Source organism: Lithobates pipiens, unplaced genomic scaffold (genome assembly GCF_037356315.1).
Source record: "Lithobates pipiens isolate NorthernLeopardFrog02 unplaced genomic scaffold, aLitPip1_a1.2 Scaffold_23, whole genome shotgun sequence".
In the NCBI taxonomy this organism is placed as follows: domain Eukaryota; kingdom Metazoa; phylum Chordata; class Amphibia; order Anura; family Ranidae; genus Lithobates; species Lithobates pipiens.
In genome coordinates this window covers 332,539,119-332,559,009 of record NW_027507785.1, presented here as the reverse complement: position 1 = coordinate 332,559,009, position 19,891 = coordinate 332,539,119, and the positions used below count along the sequence as shown (strand labels likewise).

General features: G+C 49.0%; 1 protein-coding gene across 2 annotated transcripts in view; it reads left to right on the top strand.

The window, feature by feature from the left end:
- Positions 1-17,951, top strand: part of LOC143926728 (tetraspanin-1-like) — a 46,079-nt gene extending 28,128 nt beyond the window's left edge. For both annotated transcript variants that reach the window (XM_077450752.1, XM_077450749.1), the window contains exons 3-8: positions 4,446-4,664; positions 9,102-9,176; positions 10,483-10,581; positions 10,672-10,824; positions 14,049-14,132; positions 17,467-17,951. In XM_077450752.1, the coding sequence (XP_077306878.1) occupies positions 4,446-4,664; positions 9,102-9,176; positions 10,483-10,581; positions 10,672-10,824; positions 14,049-14,132; positions 17,467-17,535 (699 nt within the window). In that variant the 3' untranslated portion in view covers positions 17,536-17,951. The remainder of the gene's footprint in view (positions 1-4,445; positions 4,665-9,101; positions 9,177-10,482; positions 10,582-10,671; positions 10,825-14,048; positions 14,133-17,466) is intronic.
- The last annotated feature ends 1,940 nt before the right edge of the window (positions 17,952-19,891 follow it).

Below are 19,891 nucleotides of genomic sequence, written 5' to 3'. Positions count from 1 at the left end.
TGCCCACTGGGTGAACCTTCTGACGGCCGTCAAGCATGTAACCCGTGGCACCCGTGTAGATTTGGTTTTACCGCCACGGATTGCATGCAGGCCTGACTCTTCTTCTCCTCCTCCTACTCCATCCTCCTCCCTCTCCTCCTCAGCTGCCTCCTCCTTTTCCGCTGCTAGCGTCTCTTCCACTGCACCGCCCAAGCTCCCCAGAACCTATTCCACATGCCAGGTGAGACGTTGCCATGCCGTGCTGCGTCTGTTGTGCCTGGAAGCAAAGAGCCACACTGGCCCGGCACTCCTTTCAGCTTTGCGTTCACAGGCAGATGAGTGGCTAACACCGCTCAATTTGACAGTTGGTAAAGTGGTGTGTGACAACGGTGCCAATCTGCTTAGCGCATTGAAACAGGGCAAAATCACGCACGTGCCGTGCATGGCACACGTCTTAAACTTGGTCGTGCAGCGATTCCTTGTCAAATACCCTGGGGTCCAGGACATCTTGCGGCAGGCAAGGAAAATCTCGGCCCATTTCAGAAGATCTTACACGGCCATGGCTCGCCTTGCTGACATTCAGCGGCGACACCATCTGCCGGTCAGACGTCTTATTTGCGATTGCCCGACGCGATGGAACTCAACCTTCTATATGCTTGATAGGCTGCTCCAGCAGAAACGTGCAGTTAACGTCTACCTGTATGAACTCTGCGAAAGAAACGGTTCTGGGGAGCTGGGTTTTTTTTCACCGCGCCAGTGGCTGCTCATGCGCGACACATGCAGACTTCTGCGGCCATTTGAGGAGATCACCAAACTGGTCAGTCGCAGCCATGGCGCCATCAGTGACATGGTACCTTATGCCTTCTTTCTGGAGCGTGCATTGCGTCGTGTCATTGATCAGGCTGTGGAGGAGCAGGAGCGGGAAGATGAGGAAGTCGCAATGCTGGATGAATTCCCAGGGGGGGCTACTCTATCTGAGACAAGTCAACAACAGGAGTCTGATGAGGAGTCAGAGGAGGATGGTGCCGGGGCGGATGAGCAGGAGCAAGAAGAGCATGCTTTAAACCTTTCTGGGATCCCTGTTGTGCGAGGATGGGGAGAGGAGAATGAAGAGGACGACATTATCCTGGATGATGAGCAGGAGCCAGGCCACCACACCGCTTCCACTTTAGTGCAAATGGGGGCCTTCATGCTCCAGTGTTTTAATAGGGACCCCCGTATAAAAAGCATGAGGGTCAAGGACCAGTACTGGGTGGCAACGTACTTAGACCCCCGGTACAAACACAAAATGGCGGAAATGTTACCGCCGTCGCAGAGGGCTGTCAGAATGCAGCACTTCCAGGCCTTGCTTCGAGAAATGCTGCATTCTGCTTTTGCGTGCGCTGGCAGAGGAGCAATTCCCACTCCCAGAGAAGGATTTGCGGGTACCAATCCAACAGCGCCTGCAAGAAGAGGCCGGTTTGAAGATGTGTTGGTGACTTCGGATATGAGGTCATTCTTTCAGCCGACCCATCGACAGGTGTCATCCGGATCCAGCATCAGGGAACGCCTAGACCGTCAGGTGTCCGACTACATTGGGTTAACGGCCGATGTGGACGCTCTGAGGAGTGATGAACCCCTAGACTACTGGGTGGGCAGGCTTGACCTCTGGCCAGAGCTTGCCCAATTTGCAATCGAACTGTTGGCTTGCCCCTCATCCAGTGTCCTGTCCGAAAGGACGTTCAGCGCAGCAGGGGGGATTGTGACCGATAAGCGTACTCGCCTAGCTCACCACAGTGTTAACTACCTCACATTTCTAAAAATGAATGAGGCATGGATCTCGGAGGAATTCAACACATGTGATCAGTAGACCATGTATATGTCTATAAACAATTTTTGGAATCAAGCACACAGACCTTCTTAATTCATTTGGCTCACTTCCCTGACCCAAAAAAGCACACCGTACTATATGCCCCTACCCTCCTCTTTGAAGAGGTTGAGCGGTGTCATATTTCTACTGGGGCTGCTTATTATGAGGGGTTCCCACCATCCCTGTGCTGTGCTGACTTCCTCCTGGGTGTTCTTATTATGAGGGGCTCCCACCATCCCTGTGCTGTGCTGACTTCCTCCTGGGGGTTCTTATTATGAGGGGATCACACCATCCCTGTGCTGTGCTGACTTCCTCCTGGGGCTGCTTACGGTGCTGCTGTCAGCGCTGTATGTCACGGAGCTGCTGTCAGCGCTGTATGTCACGGAGCTGCTGTCAGCGCTGTATGTCACGGAGCTGCTGTCAGCGCTGTATGTCACGGAGCTGCTGTCAGCGCTGTATGTCACGGAGCTGCTGTCAGCGCTGTATGTCACGGAGCTGCTGTCAGCGCTGTATGTCACGGAGCTGCTGTCAGCGCTGTATGTCACGGAGCTGCTGTCAGCGCTGTATGTCACGGAGCTGCTGTCAGCGCTGTATGTCACGGAGCTGCTGTCAGTGCTGTATGTCACGGAGCTGCTGTCAGCGCTGTATGTCACGGAGCTGCTGTCAGCGCTGTATGTCACGGAGCTGCTGTCAGCGCTGTATGTCACGGTGCTGCTGTCAGCGCTGTATGTCACGGAGCTGCTGTCAGCGCTGTATGTCACGGAGCTGCTGTCAGCGCTGTATGTCACGGAGCTGCTGTCAGCGCTGTATGTCACGGAGCTGCTGTCAGCGCTGTATGTCACGGAGCTGCTGTCAGCGCTGTATGTCACGGTGCTGATGTCAGTGCTCTGTATTACGGTGCTGCTGTCAGTGCTCTGTATCTCCTGCACCCTCTTGTTTGCCTACCCTGGTCCCTGACCTTCCCTCTCCTCCATTGCCTTCATTAGCTCCATAGTCCTGAATTGTCAGAACAATTTCCCAAATAAAAAAAAAATGCTTGTAGTTATCGATCCCAAATTCACCTCATACATGTATTATGCTATTGTCCAGGTGGTGGGACTACGTGCTACCCCCTAATAATTACCCCGTGGCCGCAAATTCGACCTAAAGGTTTGCGAAATTCGCCTCCCATTGAAGTCAATGGAGCCCGCGGCGAACGGTCGTTTTCGCGAACGTTTGTGTCCGTTCGCGTTTCGCGTTCGCGAAACGTCCCGTCGGAAGTTCGTCCATCACTATGGAGATATAATATTCTCTCCCATGTGTGGCCCTCAGTCCTCTCTACATGGAGATTTAATATTCTCTCCCATGTGTGGCCCTCAGTCCTCTCTACATGGAAATATAATATTCTCTCCTATGTGTGACCCCTCAGTCCCCTCTACATGGAGATTTAATATTCTCTGCCATGTGTGGCCCCCTCCTGTATGTGGAAGTCCCATACACTTTATTTGGGTTCCTCTATGGCTGGATGGAGCTCTGTAACATAAGTAGACAGATATTCATCACATGAAGTGTCAGCCAATGGGCTGTGAGCTCTGTCTTTTACCTCCTGCGTTGCTCAGGATTATTAAAGCGGAACTAAAGTCTCAGTGAGAGCTATAGAGGAGGAAAGGGATTAGCCTGGGAGCGGCGATACATGAGACACGCTTACATACTGTCAGATGTAGGACGGTGTACACTGCAGGATACATTCACATCTAAAGACAAATCATTTCCATATTCTGGTTTTAGAAGCTCTTAGGGCCGCTCCACCCACAACCATGAACCCTCCAGCTATTGTGCAGCGAGAGTCGTTGGACTGGTTTGGTTCTATTTCAGAAGAGACGTATTTTCTATTGTTTCCTTGTTCCTGTAATTGGTAGATTTCTATAGAACAGATCAGTGTACAATGTACTGGCCTTCCATTGTGTGTGAAGGAAGTGGAGCTCATCTGCCCCGGGTTATGCCGCCCTTGGTGCCCTCGTGAGATGACTCTTCTATTTATATCTATAGATGGTGTTCTGGGTGCGGCCAGTTTCTGATAACTGAGAACAGTTGAGGCTTTAGGGCCGTTTACTGAATTCTCCTACAAGAAAGTGCAGTGCAAAGTATGGTGTGACCATTCCAGGCTGGCGTCCTCAAGGCGTCCTGAAGGCGTCATCCTCAAGACGTCCTCAAGGCGTCATCCTCAAGGCGTCCTCAAGGCGTCCTCCTCAAGATGTCCTCAAGGCGTCATCCTCAAGACGTCCTCCTCAAGGCGTCCTCAAGGCGTCCTCCTCAAGGCGTCCTCAAGGCCTCCTCCTCAAGACGTCCTCAAGGCCTCCTCAAGGCGTCCTCCTGCCTGTGCTAATGGCACCTATGAGATATCATATTTTTGCCCAGGAATCCTCCAACAAGATGGAGGAGCCTCTCTCCCATCTGCTGTCCTGGAAGTTTCCTGGAAGTTGAGATATCAGAACAAAAGTAGTTTTTCGAGGGATGTGTGGCGTAAATGTGAATTTCCGTATAATTTCTTCTGTGCCCAGGCTGGCATTTCCTCCTTTTGGCCTTCCACACTCCACCAAAGGCTCCATAGGCTGACTTCTCTCTTTTTTTTTTTCAGCTGGGTGGAGGAACTCTTGCCGGAGTGGGGATCTGGGTCAGCGTGGACAGCGGCTCTTTCTTGAAGTTATTTGGAACCCTGGGATCTGGAACGGATAGTATTGCCTCCCAGTTTGTGAACGTTGGATATTTGCTGATCGCCATCGGAGCTCTGCTGGTCATCCTTGGATTCCTCGGCTGCTGCGGCGCCCAGAAAGAGAGCAAGTGCCTGCTGATTATGGTGAGATAGGGCAGGATGGTTGTGGTGTGGAAGGTGGATGATAGGTAGTATGGTTGTGGTGTGGAAGGTGGATGATAGGTAGTGTGGTTGTGGTGTGGAAGGTGGATGATAGGTAGTATGGTTGTGGTGTGGAAGGTGGATGATAGGTAGTGTGGTTGTGGTGTGGAAGGTGGATGATAGGTAGTGTGGTTGTGGTGGACAGAGTGGTTGCGAGAGGCAAGGCAAGTGGTGCGTGGTGTGGTTGCTAGATTTAGTGGGCAGGGTGGTTGTGGTGGGGGAAATGGTTAATGACCAAGGTGGTTGTAATAGGTGGGGATGGATGTAGGTTGTGATGGATGGAATGACTGGCCATTGATTGGTGAGAGGGGTGGTTGTGATAGGGAAGTGGTTAATGGGAAAGGTAGTTGTAGTAGGTGGAGTAGTTTCCTTGTGGGAGGTTACATTCAGAGGCGGCTCTCTAATTAGGCAAATAAGGCGGTCGCCTAAGGCCTCGCACTCACAGGGGCCTCGCGACAGCCTAATTGAAGAGCTGCCTCTGCTGACAACAATGCCGCTGCGGCATTAAGCTCAGACCAGCAATGGTTTAACATTGCCTGTGAGATAGAGAGCACTGACACCAGCACCGAGAGTACTGACACCAGCACAGAGAGCATTGACACCAGCACTTTAAAGCTCTTAATATATGTAATTTATACAGTTCATATTTTTATCGCTTGAATTATTTTTTCCATTATGGGCATGAGTGGGGCCTCATGTCTAGGTTTTACCTAAGGCCTCAAAAAGCCTAGAGCCGCCTCTGGTTATATTTGGAGTTTTCAACATTCTTTCAATTCAGGTACACATTGGAGGGGATATTCTGGTGCAGTAACAAGTATATATCTATAATAAAGGGACAGATTTATAAAGGTTGCTCAGTAATGAGTGTATGGGGACATTGGCCATGTCGTCATAGATCGTCAGATTCCTGGAAGTGAGATATCTGCCCAGACCAGCTGGGGTTATTTATGTGTCCGGCCCAACACACTGTAGCGATGCGCGTGAGAAAACATTTTACAGAATGGTGGAAATAAAGAATGATAAAGAATTCTGATGTCCTTTTCTGACCTCCATGTCACTTGAGTCACACTCAATCAGATTAGGGCGATCAGACAATTTATGGACTCCCAAAAGATGATGAAGATCATGGGTTTCCTCTAGGGAAGTGCTGGGGTTTTATGTACCACCGAATGGATATGAGTGCTCTGTCTGATATGATATGTGTGCTGGAAGCCAGTCTGGGCACAGATCGGTCAACCAAGGTCCTTGGACAATTCCACAAATGCCCCATGGCACTTACCAAACATCCAGCACTAGCAGCAACTGAGTAAAGAATCTCCACTCCATTGATCTTTGTTCAATATGAAGTTTATGTAGCGGCCACAACCCTTGCTGGGCCGTCTTGACTTGATGGGCTTACCGGTTACCTCCTCCTGGCCGGCTCTTCCACTTCTAGGGGTTCCCAGGGTTGATACCCAACGACTTGAATGCTGACACAGATGAAGTCCTTCAGCAAAGGTTTTATTTTGCAGTAGTAACATCCAATAACACCGTCTCTCGTGGTAACAGAGGGCACGGGGTGAAGAACTCAGGCACCTTGAACTGCAGGTCTAGCAAAGTCTCTAATTCCACCCAGAGAGTAGCCACTCGCAGCTGGGTACTTCAAGGCTGAACAGATCTCTAGCCAGAGATCATGGCAGTCAGCACGTTGACTCAAAACTTGAAACAGTCCTGTGAACGTGGACAAGTTGTAACTAAAGGTGAACAGGAACCTTTTCCTCAGTACCTGGAACGTTTCCTGCCTCCTCAATGGTACTGGAAAAGTGTGAATTCGTCAATGTCCTTCCCAACTCTGTAAGCAGGCTCTTCCCAGGATGCCACTTGCCGGCCCTCCTCCGAAGAGAGCTGTGGTGCCCCTCCAAGCCGAGAGCACACCCGGACACCTTGAATCCTCCCTCTGTTACTGCTCCTCGGACCAGCCAGGTCCGAGACTTGGGAACAGACGGATCCCTACCCCAGACCAGTCGGGTCTATCAGGGGCCTTCAACAGGAACCTGTTGCGGCTACCCAGGTCCAGGAATCAGAACAGACCACACAGTTCTCACAAACTCCTCTCCCTGAACACGTGACCCATACCTCTTAAGTTCCCTTTCCCGGACTCCTCAGCGGGGCCTGACACTTCCACTGATTGGCTCCGAGAAGGCTGACACTCAAACATCCAACCAGGTCTGGTTCTGGCCTGTCATGTGCACCTCACCGATCACATGACCAGGCAGAACTTCCAAACACAACCCGGCCAGACTGGTGTTAAGGCCCAGCTATGTAATTAACCCTCAGAACCCCACTACTGTTCTGGGGCAAAAACTAAATTTACATGCGTGTGACATTTTGTCCAAAATATCATCCGCTACATTTATAAGGATAACTCTGAGGGAGCGAAGGTTATGGTGTACAGCAGGGGTAGCCAACCTTGGCCCTCCAGCTGTGGTGAAACTACAAATCCCATCATGCCCCTGCCTCTAGGAGTCATGCCTGTGATTGTCAGGGTCTTGCAATGTCTCATGGGACTTGCAGTTTCAAAACAGCTGGAGGGCCGAGGTTGCCTACCCCTGGTGTACAGGATACTCAGTAGGTCCAAAAAGAATTCTTTCCATGACTAGGTCAAATGCAGAAATGACTCCAGCCCCACTTACAGGCACAAGTTTGGTGTGTCTTTAAGCCGAGATTGGCAGCATTTAATTGTGAGCCTTTTTGCCAAGACCAGCAATACGTGATGTGTGGTGAGCAGTCCACGCAGGGTCTCCTAGTAGCAGCTTTTGTGCAGTCCTCTAGGACTCTCATGACAACAAAGCTGCATCTGCAGGCAGGGCTGGACCGGGACCGGAATTTGGCTTCATCCAGACCGGCCCACTTACATTTTGAGTGTCCCATCAGCACTCCCTTACATCAGAGTGTCCCATCACCAGCCCCCTTACAACAGAGTGTCCCATCAGCAGCCCCCTTACATCAGAGTGTCCCATGAGCAGCCCCCTTACATCAGAGTGTCCCATCACCAGCCCCCTTACATCAGAGTGTCCCATCACTAGCCCCCTTACATCAGAGTGTGCCATCACCAGCCCCCTTACATCAGAGTGTCCCATCACCAGCCCCCTTACATCAGAGTGTCCCATCACCAGCCCCCTTACATCAGAGTGTCCCATCACCAGCCCCCTTACATCAGAGTGTCCCATCACTAGCCCCCTTACATCAGAATGTCCCATCAGCACCCCCTTACATCAGAGTGCCCCATCAGCAGCCCCCTTACATCAGAGTGCCCCATCAGCAGCCCCCTTACATCAGAGTGGCCCACTGAGCCATCGGCCCACCGGGAAACTCCCGGTAGTCCTGATGGCCAGTACATGCCTGTCTGCAGGATGCTCCTAACTGCCAGCCATCCTTCTGTCCCCATACCCACTAGAGTCACTTTCCAAACGGGTCAGGATAGGCTTCAAGTCTTAAGGACCCAGGCCTTCCTCCTTGCTTCTCCAGGCAGCAAGCCTGGGAGGCAAGAGGCAGAGGACACACATCTTCCCAGGGCAGAGCCCCATAGGTAAGAGAGCTAGCTCAGAGTCCACCCATATATTTATAACCTTCCCCAGCATGCACCACTGCCAACAGAACCCCTAGTGCAGCCTTTCTCAACCTTTTCAACACAGAGGAACCCTTGACATAGTTCTCCGGTCTCATGGAACCCCTGCTAAAAATGAGAAATCTACAACTCATGATACATTAGTGTGATGGTCAGTGGGAAGAATGGTCCTTACACTTGTGGTCATTGGGAAGAATTACCTCCTTACAGAGAGCTAAAAAGATCAAAGATGTCAGTGGGAACTTATCTGAGAGGCAGAAATTGCCCAATTTTGAAGGAACCCCTACAAACTCTGGAGGAACCCTAGCGTAACCCTGGTTGAGAATCACTAGTGGTTGACCAGAAAAGGATATGAATATTCCAGTAACACTGACACCTACTGGCAGCAGGGGGAATCAATGGGCAGGCCAAGCTTAGTACGAGATGGCAGACTATAGAAATCGGTCTAGGCTGCAGACAGCCCAGCAATACTAAATGGGAGGGTGGCTACATGGGCATGAAGTCTCCTGGGCATGGGCATGAAGTTACCTGTAAGCCGGGCCATGTGGGCAGATGTCTGAGCTGGGAATATTCTATGAGGCAGACAAGTAGGGAGGTTTTCATGGTGGATTTCGATCTACTTTCTACAAGAAATCTATAGAACGCATATCTGTATAGGATTGGGGTGTTAACAATCCTCACCCCGCTGGGCACAGAGATGGCGCATGTTTGTGTCTCACATAAGGGCTCGTGTTGTTCATCATCTGAGTCTGACGGACTTTAATCTCTTGCAGTTCTTCTCCATCGTGCTGATCATCTTCATCGCAGAGATCGCCGGTGCTGTGGTGGCTCTGATCTATTCCTCTGTGGTAAGGACCTCCTCGCCGCCTCCCGCCAGGAACTGGGGATCGTCTATATTTAGTAAAGGCGTTTCACTTGTCTGACTACTTTCTCATCTCACATTTTCTTGTTTTAACCACTTGGCGTTTTCAGCCGGCGATTCCCTGCACCATAAGAACTATCATAGCGGCTGTTCCGCCGCTTAATCGTTCTTACGGGGGCGGCGGGAGGGGACGCCCACCCCCCCTCCCGCCGCCCTCCGGTGCTTCTACCGACTCACCGTTTCCATCGGTGAGTCGGTCACAGGATCCGCCGGCCCCGGCAAGTTACCATAGAGATTTCCGGCGGACCAGATCGTCCCCGGAGTCTCTATGATCGTTCGGAGGCAGGGCGCGATGTTATGACGTCACGCCCGGCCTCTGCATTCAAATTAACGGCACCGATCTGGCTAGGAAGCCAGGATCGTTTTTTATTTTATTTTATTTTTTTATTCTTCCCAGCCTAGAGGTGAGATATGGGGTTGACCTAACCCTAACCCTAAGGCGGCGATCGTGCCATATTCCTATTACAAGGGATGTTTTTTTTTTTTTTTAAGTGTAAAACTAAAAAAATAAAAATAAAATTAACAATAAAAAAAAAAAAGTAAAGCGCCCCTGTCCCCCGTGAGCTCGCACACAGAAGCGAACGCATACGTAAGTCCCGCCCACATATGAAAACGGTGTTCAAACCACACATGTGAGGTATCGCCGCGAACGTTAGAGCGAGAGCAATAATTCTAGCCCCAGACCTCCTCTGTAACCCAAAATATGTAACCAGTAAAAAAAAAACTTTAAAGCGTCGCCTATGGGGATTTTTAAATACCAAAGTTTGGCGCCATTCCACGAGCGCGTGCAATTTTGAAGCGTGACATGTTGGGTATCTATTTACTCGGCGTATCCTCCTCTTTCACATTATGCAAAAAAATTGGGTTAATTTTTTTTTTTTTTTTAAGCATGAAACTGTTTTTTTTTCTGAAAGAAACGTGTTCCAAAAATTGCTGCACAAACACCATGCGAGATAAAAAGTTGCAACGACCGCCGTTGTATTCTCTAGGGTCTTTGCTAAAAAAAAAAAAACATATATAATGGGGGTTCTATGTAATTTTCTAGCAAAAAAATTAGGAATTTTACATGTAGGAGAGAATTGGCCTGGGCGCGAAGTGGTTAAAAAAATAAACTTGTTGTTTTTGAGAACTGGAGGAAATTGTCAGAATTTAGTGATGGGACAATCGGTGGGGGGAGGGGGTTGACCTCTTGATTGACTGACCGGTAACAGACCAATCGTCGTTTTCTCCAGGCGCAAAGTTTCCTGAAGTCCCTCCTGACTCCAGTTCTGCAAAAGGACTACGGGAAGAACCAAGAGGTTACCAAGACCTGGAATGCCACAATGGAGAAGGTAGGAGGCATGGGGTGACCCCCCGTGCGATGCCATGTTGCCTGTCTCTGTACTGGTCACATCAGCTCATTTATCCATTTTCCTTTCCAGTTGGAGTGCTGCGCCCTCGACAACTACACCGACTTCACCGATTCTTATTACGTGAATAATAATAAAGGCTTTTACCCACAACAATGCTGTAATTCCACCATCACCAACGTCACCGCCTGTACGGCGTCTGATGCTGCCAGGGCTAATGTCAAGGTAAAATCCGCCACCATTTTCTGGTCTCCATTAACCACTTTCAGCCCCCCGGACCATTTTGCTGGTCAAAGACCAGAGCACTTTTTGCGATTCGGCACTGTGACGCTTTAACTGACAATAGCGCGGTCGTGCGACGTGGCTCCCAAACAAAATTGACTTTCTTTTTTTTCCCACAAATGGTGGTATTTTATCACCCCTGCGTTTTTTATTTTTTTGCGCTATAAACAAAAATAGAGCGAAAATTTGAAAACAACGCATTATTTTTTTACTTTTTGTTATAATAAATATCCCCCAAAAATATATAAAAAAACATTTTTTCCCTCAGTTTAGGCCGATACGTATTCTTCTACATATTTTTGGTAAAAAAAAAAAAAAATCGCAATAAGCGATTATTGATTGGTTTGCGCAAAAGTTATAGCATTTACAAAATAGGGGATAGTTTTATGGCATTTTTATTAATAATTTTTTTTTTACTAGTAATGGCGGCGATCAGCGATTATTATTGTGACTGCGACATTATGGCGGACACATCGGACATTTTTGACACATTTTTGGGACCATTGTCATTTATACAGCAATCAGTGCTATATAAATGCATTGATTCCTGTGTAAAGGACACTGGCAGTGAAGGGGTTAACCAGTGGGTGGCAGTGTAGGGGTTAAGTGTGTCCTAGGGGTGTGTTACTAACTGTGGGGGGCTGGGCTTTGTGTTAGTGAACACTGATCTCTGCTCCAATCACATGAAGCAGAGATCAGCGTCACTAGTTGCTAAGCAGAACGGTGAGATGCTGTTTACAACGGCATCTCCTCGTTCAGCCGCCCCGTGAGACGATCGCGGGTATGCCTGCGGCGATCGAGTCCTCGGGACCCGCGACCGGACTCACGGGGGTCCCGACCAGCTGGCGGCACGCTCGCGATGGCTGGGCGGCATTAGAGATTGGACGTACCTGTACGTCAATATGCCTGCCCGTGCCATTCTGCCGACATACATCGGCGTGCGCCTGTTGGGACCCGGTTAAAGGATCACGCCATTTAAAACTGTTACTTCAGGTTCTAGTAGACGCTGATTTTGGATGAGCTTAGTATTTCGGTCTGAATGTACATTGAGGGCATTTCGGCGTTGACCACCATGACAGCTTCTAGTTGTCCATGGCTGCTAAGGAAGCGATGGGTGCTTGCACCCGCTGCATCCTTAGCAACCACTGGCATCACCATGGAATCCCCAGCCATGTAAGCAAATGGGTGGGAAATGGAACAGGCTACATCATTGCCTAAATATTGCGACATGGCCGTATTTGGGCAATGATGCCACCACTATTCCTGCCCCTTCCTTTATACAGTGCCTTGCGAAAGTATTCACCCCCTTGAACTTTTCAACCTTTAGCCACATTTCAGGCTTCAAACATAAAGATATGAAATTCAAATTTTTTGTGAAGAATCACCAACAATTGGGACACAATTGTGAAGTGGAACGAAATTTATTGGATATTTTAAACTTTTTTAGCAAATAAAAAACTGAAAAGTGGTGCGTGCAAAATTATTCGGCCCCTTTACTTTCAGTGCAGCAAACTCACTCCAGAAGTTCAGCGAGGATCTCTGAATGATCCAATGTTGTCCTAAATGACTGATGGTGATAAATAGAATCCACCTGTGTGTAATCAAGTCTCTGTATAAATGCACCTGCTCTGTGATAGTCTCAGGGTTCTGTTGAAAGCGCAGAGAGCATCATGAAGACCAAGGAACACACCAGGCAGGTCCGTAATACTGTTGTGGAGAAGTTTAAAGCCGGATTTGGATACAGAAAGATTTCCCAAGCTTTAAACATCCCAAGGAGCACTGTGCAAGCCATCATTTTGAAATGGAAGGAGTATCAGACCACTGCAAATCTACCAAGACCTGGCCGTCCCTCTAAACTTTCAGCTCAGACAAGGAGAAGACTGATCAGAGATGCAGCCAAGAGGCCCATGATCACTCTGGATGAACTGCAGAGAACTACAGCTGAGGTGGGAGAGTCTGTCCATAGGACAACAATCAGTCGTACACTGCACAAATCTGGCCTTTATGGAAGAGTGGCAAGAAGAAAGCCATTTCTCAAAGATATCCATAAAAAGTCTCGTCTAAAGTTTGCCACAAGCCACCTGGGAGACACACCAAACATGTGGAAGAAGGTGCTCTGGTCACATGAAACCAAAATCCAACTTTTTGCCCACAATGCAAAACGATATGTTTGGCGTAAAAGCAACACAGCTCATCACCCTCAACACACCATCCCCACTGTCACACATGGTGGTGGCAGCATCATGGTTTGGGCCTGCTTTTCTTCAGCAGGGACAGGGAAGATGGTTAGAATTGAGGGGAAGATGGATGCAGCCAAATACAGGACCATTCTGGATGAAAACCTGTTGGAGTCTGCAAAAGACCTGAAACTGGGACGGAGATTTATCTTCCAACAAGACAATGATCCCAAACATACAGCAAAATCTACAAAGGAATGGTTCACAAATAAACGTATCCAGGTGTTAGAATGGCCAAGTCAAAGTCCAGACCTGAATCCAATCGAGAATCTGTGGAAAGAGCTGAAATCTGCTGTTCACAAACGCTCTCCATCCAACCTCACTGAGCTCCAGCTGTTTTGCAAGGAAGAATGGGCAAGAATTTCAGTCTCTCGATGTGCAAAACTGATAGAGACACCCCAAGCGACTTGCAGCTGTAATCGCAGCAAAAGGTGACCCTACAAAGTATTAACGCAAGGGGGGCGAATCATTTTACACGCCCCACTTTTCATTTTTTTATTAGTTAAAAATGTTTAAAAAATCCAATAGATTTCGTTCCACTTCACAATTGTGTCCCACTTGTTGGTGATTCTTCACAAAAAATAACAATTTTATATCTTTATGTTTGAAGCCTGAAATGTGGCAAAAGGTTGAAAAGTTCAAGGGGGCCGAATACTTTCACAAGGCACTGTATAGCTGATGACAACTCCGGGCTTTGCGTAGCGTTAGGATTGTGATAAGCCCCTCACCTGCAGACCCCCACAGACACAGGCCAGGGTTGTGGGGAAGAGTCCCTTGTCCTCATCAACAAGGCGCCCCTCATATTAAGGACATGCGGGTTTGGCTTCCAAACTTCTCTGAAGCTTGCCAAACCCTGCTCAAACCAAACCCATCACTAATGCTGGTCTGTGCCTCCACTTCCATGGCTAACATCCCATCTTCTCTCTTCAGGGCTGTTACCAGCAGATTCTGGACTTGCTGAAGACAAACGCAGCCGTTGTGGGAGGTGTTGCAGCTGTAATCACTGCCCTGGAGGTAAGTGGTCACACGTGTATTCAGCTTTGGCCGGAGTTCTGCGATTTCCCCACCTTTTAAATGAGGAAGAGTTAGAGCCCCTGTCAACTTTCTTTTTTTTGTCTGACTCGCCGGGGAGATTTACCGTCTCCGTATCTTGGTGACCATCATCAGCAGGCCAGAAAATTAGGCCCTATCCATAGGATGTGACAGGAACAGGAACAGAGGGGAAATATTCTAAAGAGGACAACTGATCTAGTAACATCTACCTAGGAGGGGATTTCCTCTCACTTCCTGTTAGGTCTCCAGAACAGGAAGTAAAATCTTCTCAGGAGCAGGAACACCCGGTCTGGTGCCAACAGCCCAAGAGAGGATCTCCTCTCAATATAGCTGATACTGATTTCTTCCCACTTCCTGTTATATCCTCCTGAGCAGGAAGTAACATTCTTCCAAAGGGAACACCTGTTCTGTTGACAACAGTCCAAGAGGGGATTTTCTCTCATTATAGGTGATATAGATTTCCTCCCACTTCCTGTTATATCTCCAGAACAGGAAGTAAAATCCTCTCAAAAGGGAACACCTAGTCTGGTGACAACAGCTCAAGAGAGGATTTCCTCTCACTTGTTTTGTTTCCAGAACAGGAAGTAAAATCTTCCCGAGGGGAACACCTGGTCTGGTGACAACAGCCCAAGAGGGGATTTCCTCTCACGTCCTGTTTTGTTTCCAGAACAGGAAGTAAAATCTTCCCGAGGGGAACACCTGGTCTGGTGACAACAGCCCAAGAGAGGATTTCCTCTTACTTCCTGTTTTGTTTTCAGAACAGGAAGTAAAATCTTCCAGAGGGGAACACCGGTTCTGGTGACAACAGTCCAAGAGAGGATTTCTTCTCACTTCCTGTTTTGTTTCCAGGACAGGAAGTAAAATCTTCCCAAAGGAAACACCTGTTCTGGTGATAACAGTCCAAGAGGGGATTTTCTCTCATTATAGGTGATATAGATTTCCTCCCACTTCCTGTTATATCTCCAGAAGAGGAAGTAAAAGTTTCCCAAAGGGAACACCTATTCTGGTGACAACATCCAAAGAGGGGATTTCCTCTCACTTCCTGTTTTATCTGTAGAACAGGAAGTAAAATCTTCCAGAGGGGAACACCTGATCTGGTGACAACAGCCCAAGAGGGAAATTCCTCTCACTTCCTGTTTTGTTTCCAGAACAGGAAGTAAAATCCTCTCAAAGGGAACACCTAGTCTGGTGACAACAGCTCAAGAGAGGATTTCCTCCCACTTGTTTTGTTTCCAGAACAGGAAGTAAAATCCTCTCAAAGGGAACACCTAGTCTGGTGACAACAGCTCAAGAGAGGATTTCCTCCCACTTGTTTTGTTTCCAGAACAAGAAGTAAAATCTTCCCAAGGGAAACACCTGTTCTGGTGATAACAGTCCAAGAGGGGATTTTCTCTCATTATAGGTGATATAGATTTCCTCCCACTTCCTGTTATATCTCCAGAAGAGGAAGTAAAATTTTCCCAAAGGGAACACCTATTCTGGTGACAACATCCAAAGAGGGGATTTCCTCTCACTTCCTGTTATATCTGTAGAACAGGAAGTAAAATCTTCCAGAGGGGAACACCTGATCTGGTGACAACAGCCCAAGAGGGAAATTCCTCTCACTTCCTGTTTTGTTTCCAGAACAGGAAGTAAAATCCTCTCAAAGGGAACACCTGTTCTGGTGATAACAGTCCAAGAGGGGATTTTCTCTCATAGGTAATATAGATTTCCTCCCACTTCCTGTTATATCTCCAGAAGAGGAAGTAAAAGTTTCCTGTTGGTGACAACAGCTCAAGAGAGGATTTCCTCCCACTTGTTTTGTTTCCAGAACAGGAAGTAAAATCTTCCCGAGGGGAACACCTGGTCTGGTGACAACAGTCCAAGAGAGGATTTCTTCTCACTTCCTGTTTTGTTTCCAGGACAGGAAGTAAAATCTTCCCAAAGGAAACACCTGTTCTGGTGATAACAGTCCAAGAGGGGATTTTCTCTCATAGGTAATATAGATTTCCTCCCACTTCCTGTTATATCTCCAGAAGAGGAAGTAAAAGTTTCCCAAAGTGAACACCTATTCTGGTGACAATATCCAAAGAGGGGATTTCCTCTCACTTCCTGTTATATCTGTAGAACAGGAAGTAAAATCTTCCAGAGGGGAACACCTGATCTGGTGACAACAGCCCAAGAGGGAAATTCCTCTCACTTCCTTTTTTGTTTCCAGAACAGGAAGTAAAATCCTCCCAAAGGGAACACCTGGTCTGGTGACAATAGCCCAAGAGGGGATTTCCTCTCACTTCCTATTAGCTCTCCAGAACAGGAAGTAAAATGTTCCTGAAGGGAACACCTGATCTGGTGACAACAGCCCAAGAGGGGATTTCCTCTCACTTTCTATTAAATCTCTAGAACAGGAAGTAAAATCTTCCCGAAGGGAACACCTGATCTGGTGACAACAGCCCAAGAGGGGATTTGCTCTCACTTTCTATTATATCTCTAGAACAGGAAGTAAAATCCTTTCCAAAGGGAACACCTATTCTGGTGACAACAGCCCAAGAGGGGATTTCCTCTCACGTCTTGTTTTGTTTCCAGAACAGGAAGTAAAATCCTCCCAAAGGGAACCCCTAGTCTGGTGACAACAGCCCAAGAGGGAATTTCCTCTCACTTCCTGTCAGGTTTCCAGAACAGGAAGTCAAATCTTCCCAAGGGGAACACCTGGTCTGCTGACAACAGCCCAAGAGGGGATTTCCTCTCACTTCCTGTTAGGTCTCCAGAGCGGGAAGTAAAATCTTCATGAGGGGAACACTTATTCTGTTGATAACACACAAACAAGGGATCACCTCTTCTTATAGTTATAGTTGATATAGATATCTTCCCACTTCCTGTTGTGTCTTTGGGACAGGGAATCCCATTAATAGAAATACACCATGACTAACTGTACATTGGTTGCCACTCTTTGATGCTCCATCCAAAGTAGAATAACGTCAGGTGTTCCCTTCGGGAAGATTTTACTTCCTGTTCTGGAGACCTAATAGGAAGTGAGAGGAAATCCCCTTTTGGGCTATTGTCACCAGACCAGTTGTTCCCTTTGGGAGGATTTTACTTCCTGTTCTGGAAACAAAACAGGAAGTGAGAGGAATTCCCCTCTTGGGCTGTTGTCACCAGATCAGGTGTTCCCCTCGGGAAGATTTTACTTCCTGTTCTACATCACAGGTCAGATATTGCAATGAATGGATGAATGGAGGGGGGGGGGGGGCACGCTCAGGCGGAGTTGGGCGGAGTCCAGGTCACGGTACGAGTCTAATGTGTTTTATTTCCCTTTTAGCTGGCAGCCATGGTGGTGTCCATGTATCTGTACTGCAAAATAGACAACAACGACTCCATGGACAGCTGAGGGCAATCCAGTCCACATATTATGTAAACGACACTTCAAGACGAGGATCGGCGCCAACGCGAAATGACTACGCTGGGCGCGGTGCCGCCATCTTCCCGCTCGTTATAATGGAGCCTCTTATTAGACTTTTGTAATCAGATCACATTCTGTACTAACATGGATGCTGCAAATCTATGGATGGGAACCCGTTTATTATACGCTGGGTGACCTATGACCTGTCTGCAGAGCCGCGGAGCGCTGCGTACGATTGCGTTGTCACGTTTTCTCTCCTCCTTTCAGTTTTGGTGCCAAAAAAACAGAATGTGAAGAAATCAGTTTTTCTTTATTTTGGATTTATTTAATATCATTTATTCTTGTAAAGTGAATATAATAATATGAAGGACGTACACAGCAATAAAGCTGGTCTTTGCTCTAAATTCTCTCTGCTTGGTGGCCAATCGCCTTTCAGTCCTAAGAGGCAAAGATGGCCGACTGGGTAGAAAATAGGAACGTCGGTGTACAATGAAAAGCTTCAGTCTCCATCCACTGCGCCCAATCCCACCACTGCGCCCAATCCCACCACTGCGCCCAATCCCACCACTGCGCCCAATCCCACCACTGATCCCTCCCCCTCCACTGCGCCCAATCCCACCACTGCGCCCAATCCCACCACTGATCTCTCCCCCTCCACTGATCCCAATCCCACCACTGATCCCCCCCCTCCACTGATCCCATTCCATCAACTGATCCCTCCCCCTCCACTGATCCCACTCTCTCCACTGATCCCATTCTATCCACTGATCCCAATCCCACCACTGATCCCACTCCCTCCACTGATCCCATTCCATCCACTGCGCCCAATTCCACCACTGATCCCAATCCTACCACTGATCCCTCCCCCTCCACTGATCCCAATCTCTCCACTGATCCCATTCCATCCACTGATCCCTCCCCCTCCATTAATCCCATTCCATCCACTGTGCCCTCTCCCTCTACTAAACCAACTTCCTCCACTGCTCCCACTCCCTCCACTGCTCCCACTCCCTCCGATGATCCCACTCCCTCTGATGATCCCACTCCCTCTGCTGATCCCACTCCCTCCACTGATCCCACTCCCTCCACTGATCCCACCACCTCCACTGATCCCACCACCTCCACTGATCCCACCACCTCCACTGATCCCACTCCCTCCACTGATTCCACTATTGATCCAACTTCCTCCACTGATCCCACTCCCTCCACTGCTCCCACTCCCTCCGATGATCCCACTCCCTCCGATGATCCCACTCCCTCTGCTGATCCCACTCCCTCCACTGATCCCACTCCCTCCACTGATCCCACCACCTCCACTGATCCCACCACCTCCACTGATCCCACCACCTCCACTGATCCCACTCCCTCCACTGATTCCACTATTGATCCAACTTCCTCCACTGATCCCACTCCCTCCACTGATTTCACTATTGCTCCCACTCCCTCTACTGATTCCATGCCCTCCACTTATCCCACACCCTCCAGTGATCCTATTCCCTCCACTGATCCCACTCCCTCCACTGATTCCACTGTTGCTCCCACTCCCGCCACTGATCCCACTCCCTCCACTGATCCCACTGTTGCTCCCACTCCCGCCACTGATCCCCACTCCCGCCACTGATCCCACTCCCGCCACTGATCCCACTCCCGCCACTGATCCCACTCCCTCCACTGATCCCACTATTGCTCCCACTCCCTCCACTGATCCCACTCCCTCCACTGATCCCACTCCCTCCACTGATCCCACTCCCTCCACTGATCCCACTCCCTCCACTGATCCCACTCTCTCCACTGATCCCACTCCCTCCACTGATCCCACTCCCTCCACTGATTCCACTATTGCTCCCACTCCCGCCACTGATCCCACTCCCGCCACTGATCCCACTCCCGCCACTGATCCCACTACCTCTACTGATCCCACTCCCTCTACTGATCCCACTCCCTCCACTGATCCCACTCCCTCCACTGATTCCACTATTGATCCAACTTCCTCCACTGATCCCACTCCCTCCACTGATTTCACTATTGCTCCCACTCCCTCTACTGATTCCATGCCCTCCACTTATCCCACACCCTCCAGTGATCCTATTCCCTCCACTGATCCCACTCCCTCCACTGATTCCACTGTTGCTCCCACTCCCGCCACTGATCCCACTCCCTCCACTGATCCCACTGTTGCTCCCACTCCCGCCACTGATCCCCACTCCCGCCACTGATCCCACTCCCGCCACTGATCCCACTCCCTCCACTGATCCCACTATTGCTCCCACTCCCTCCACTGATCCCACTCCCTCCACTGATCCCACTCCCTCCACTGATCCCACTCCCTCCACTGATTCCACTA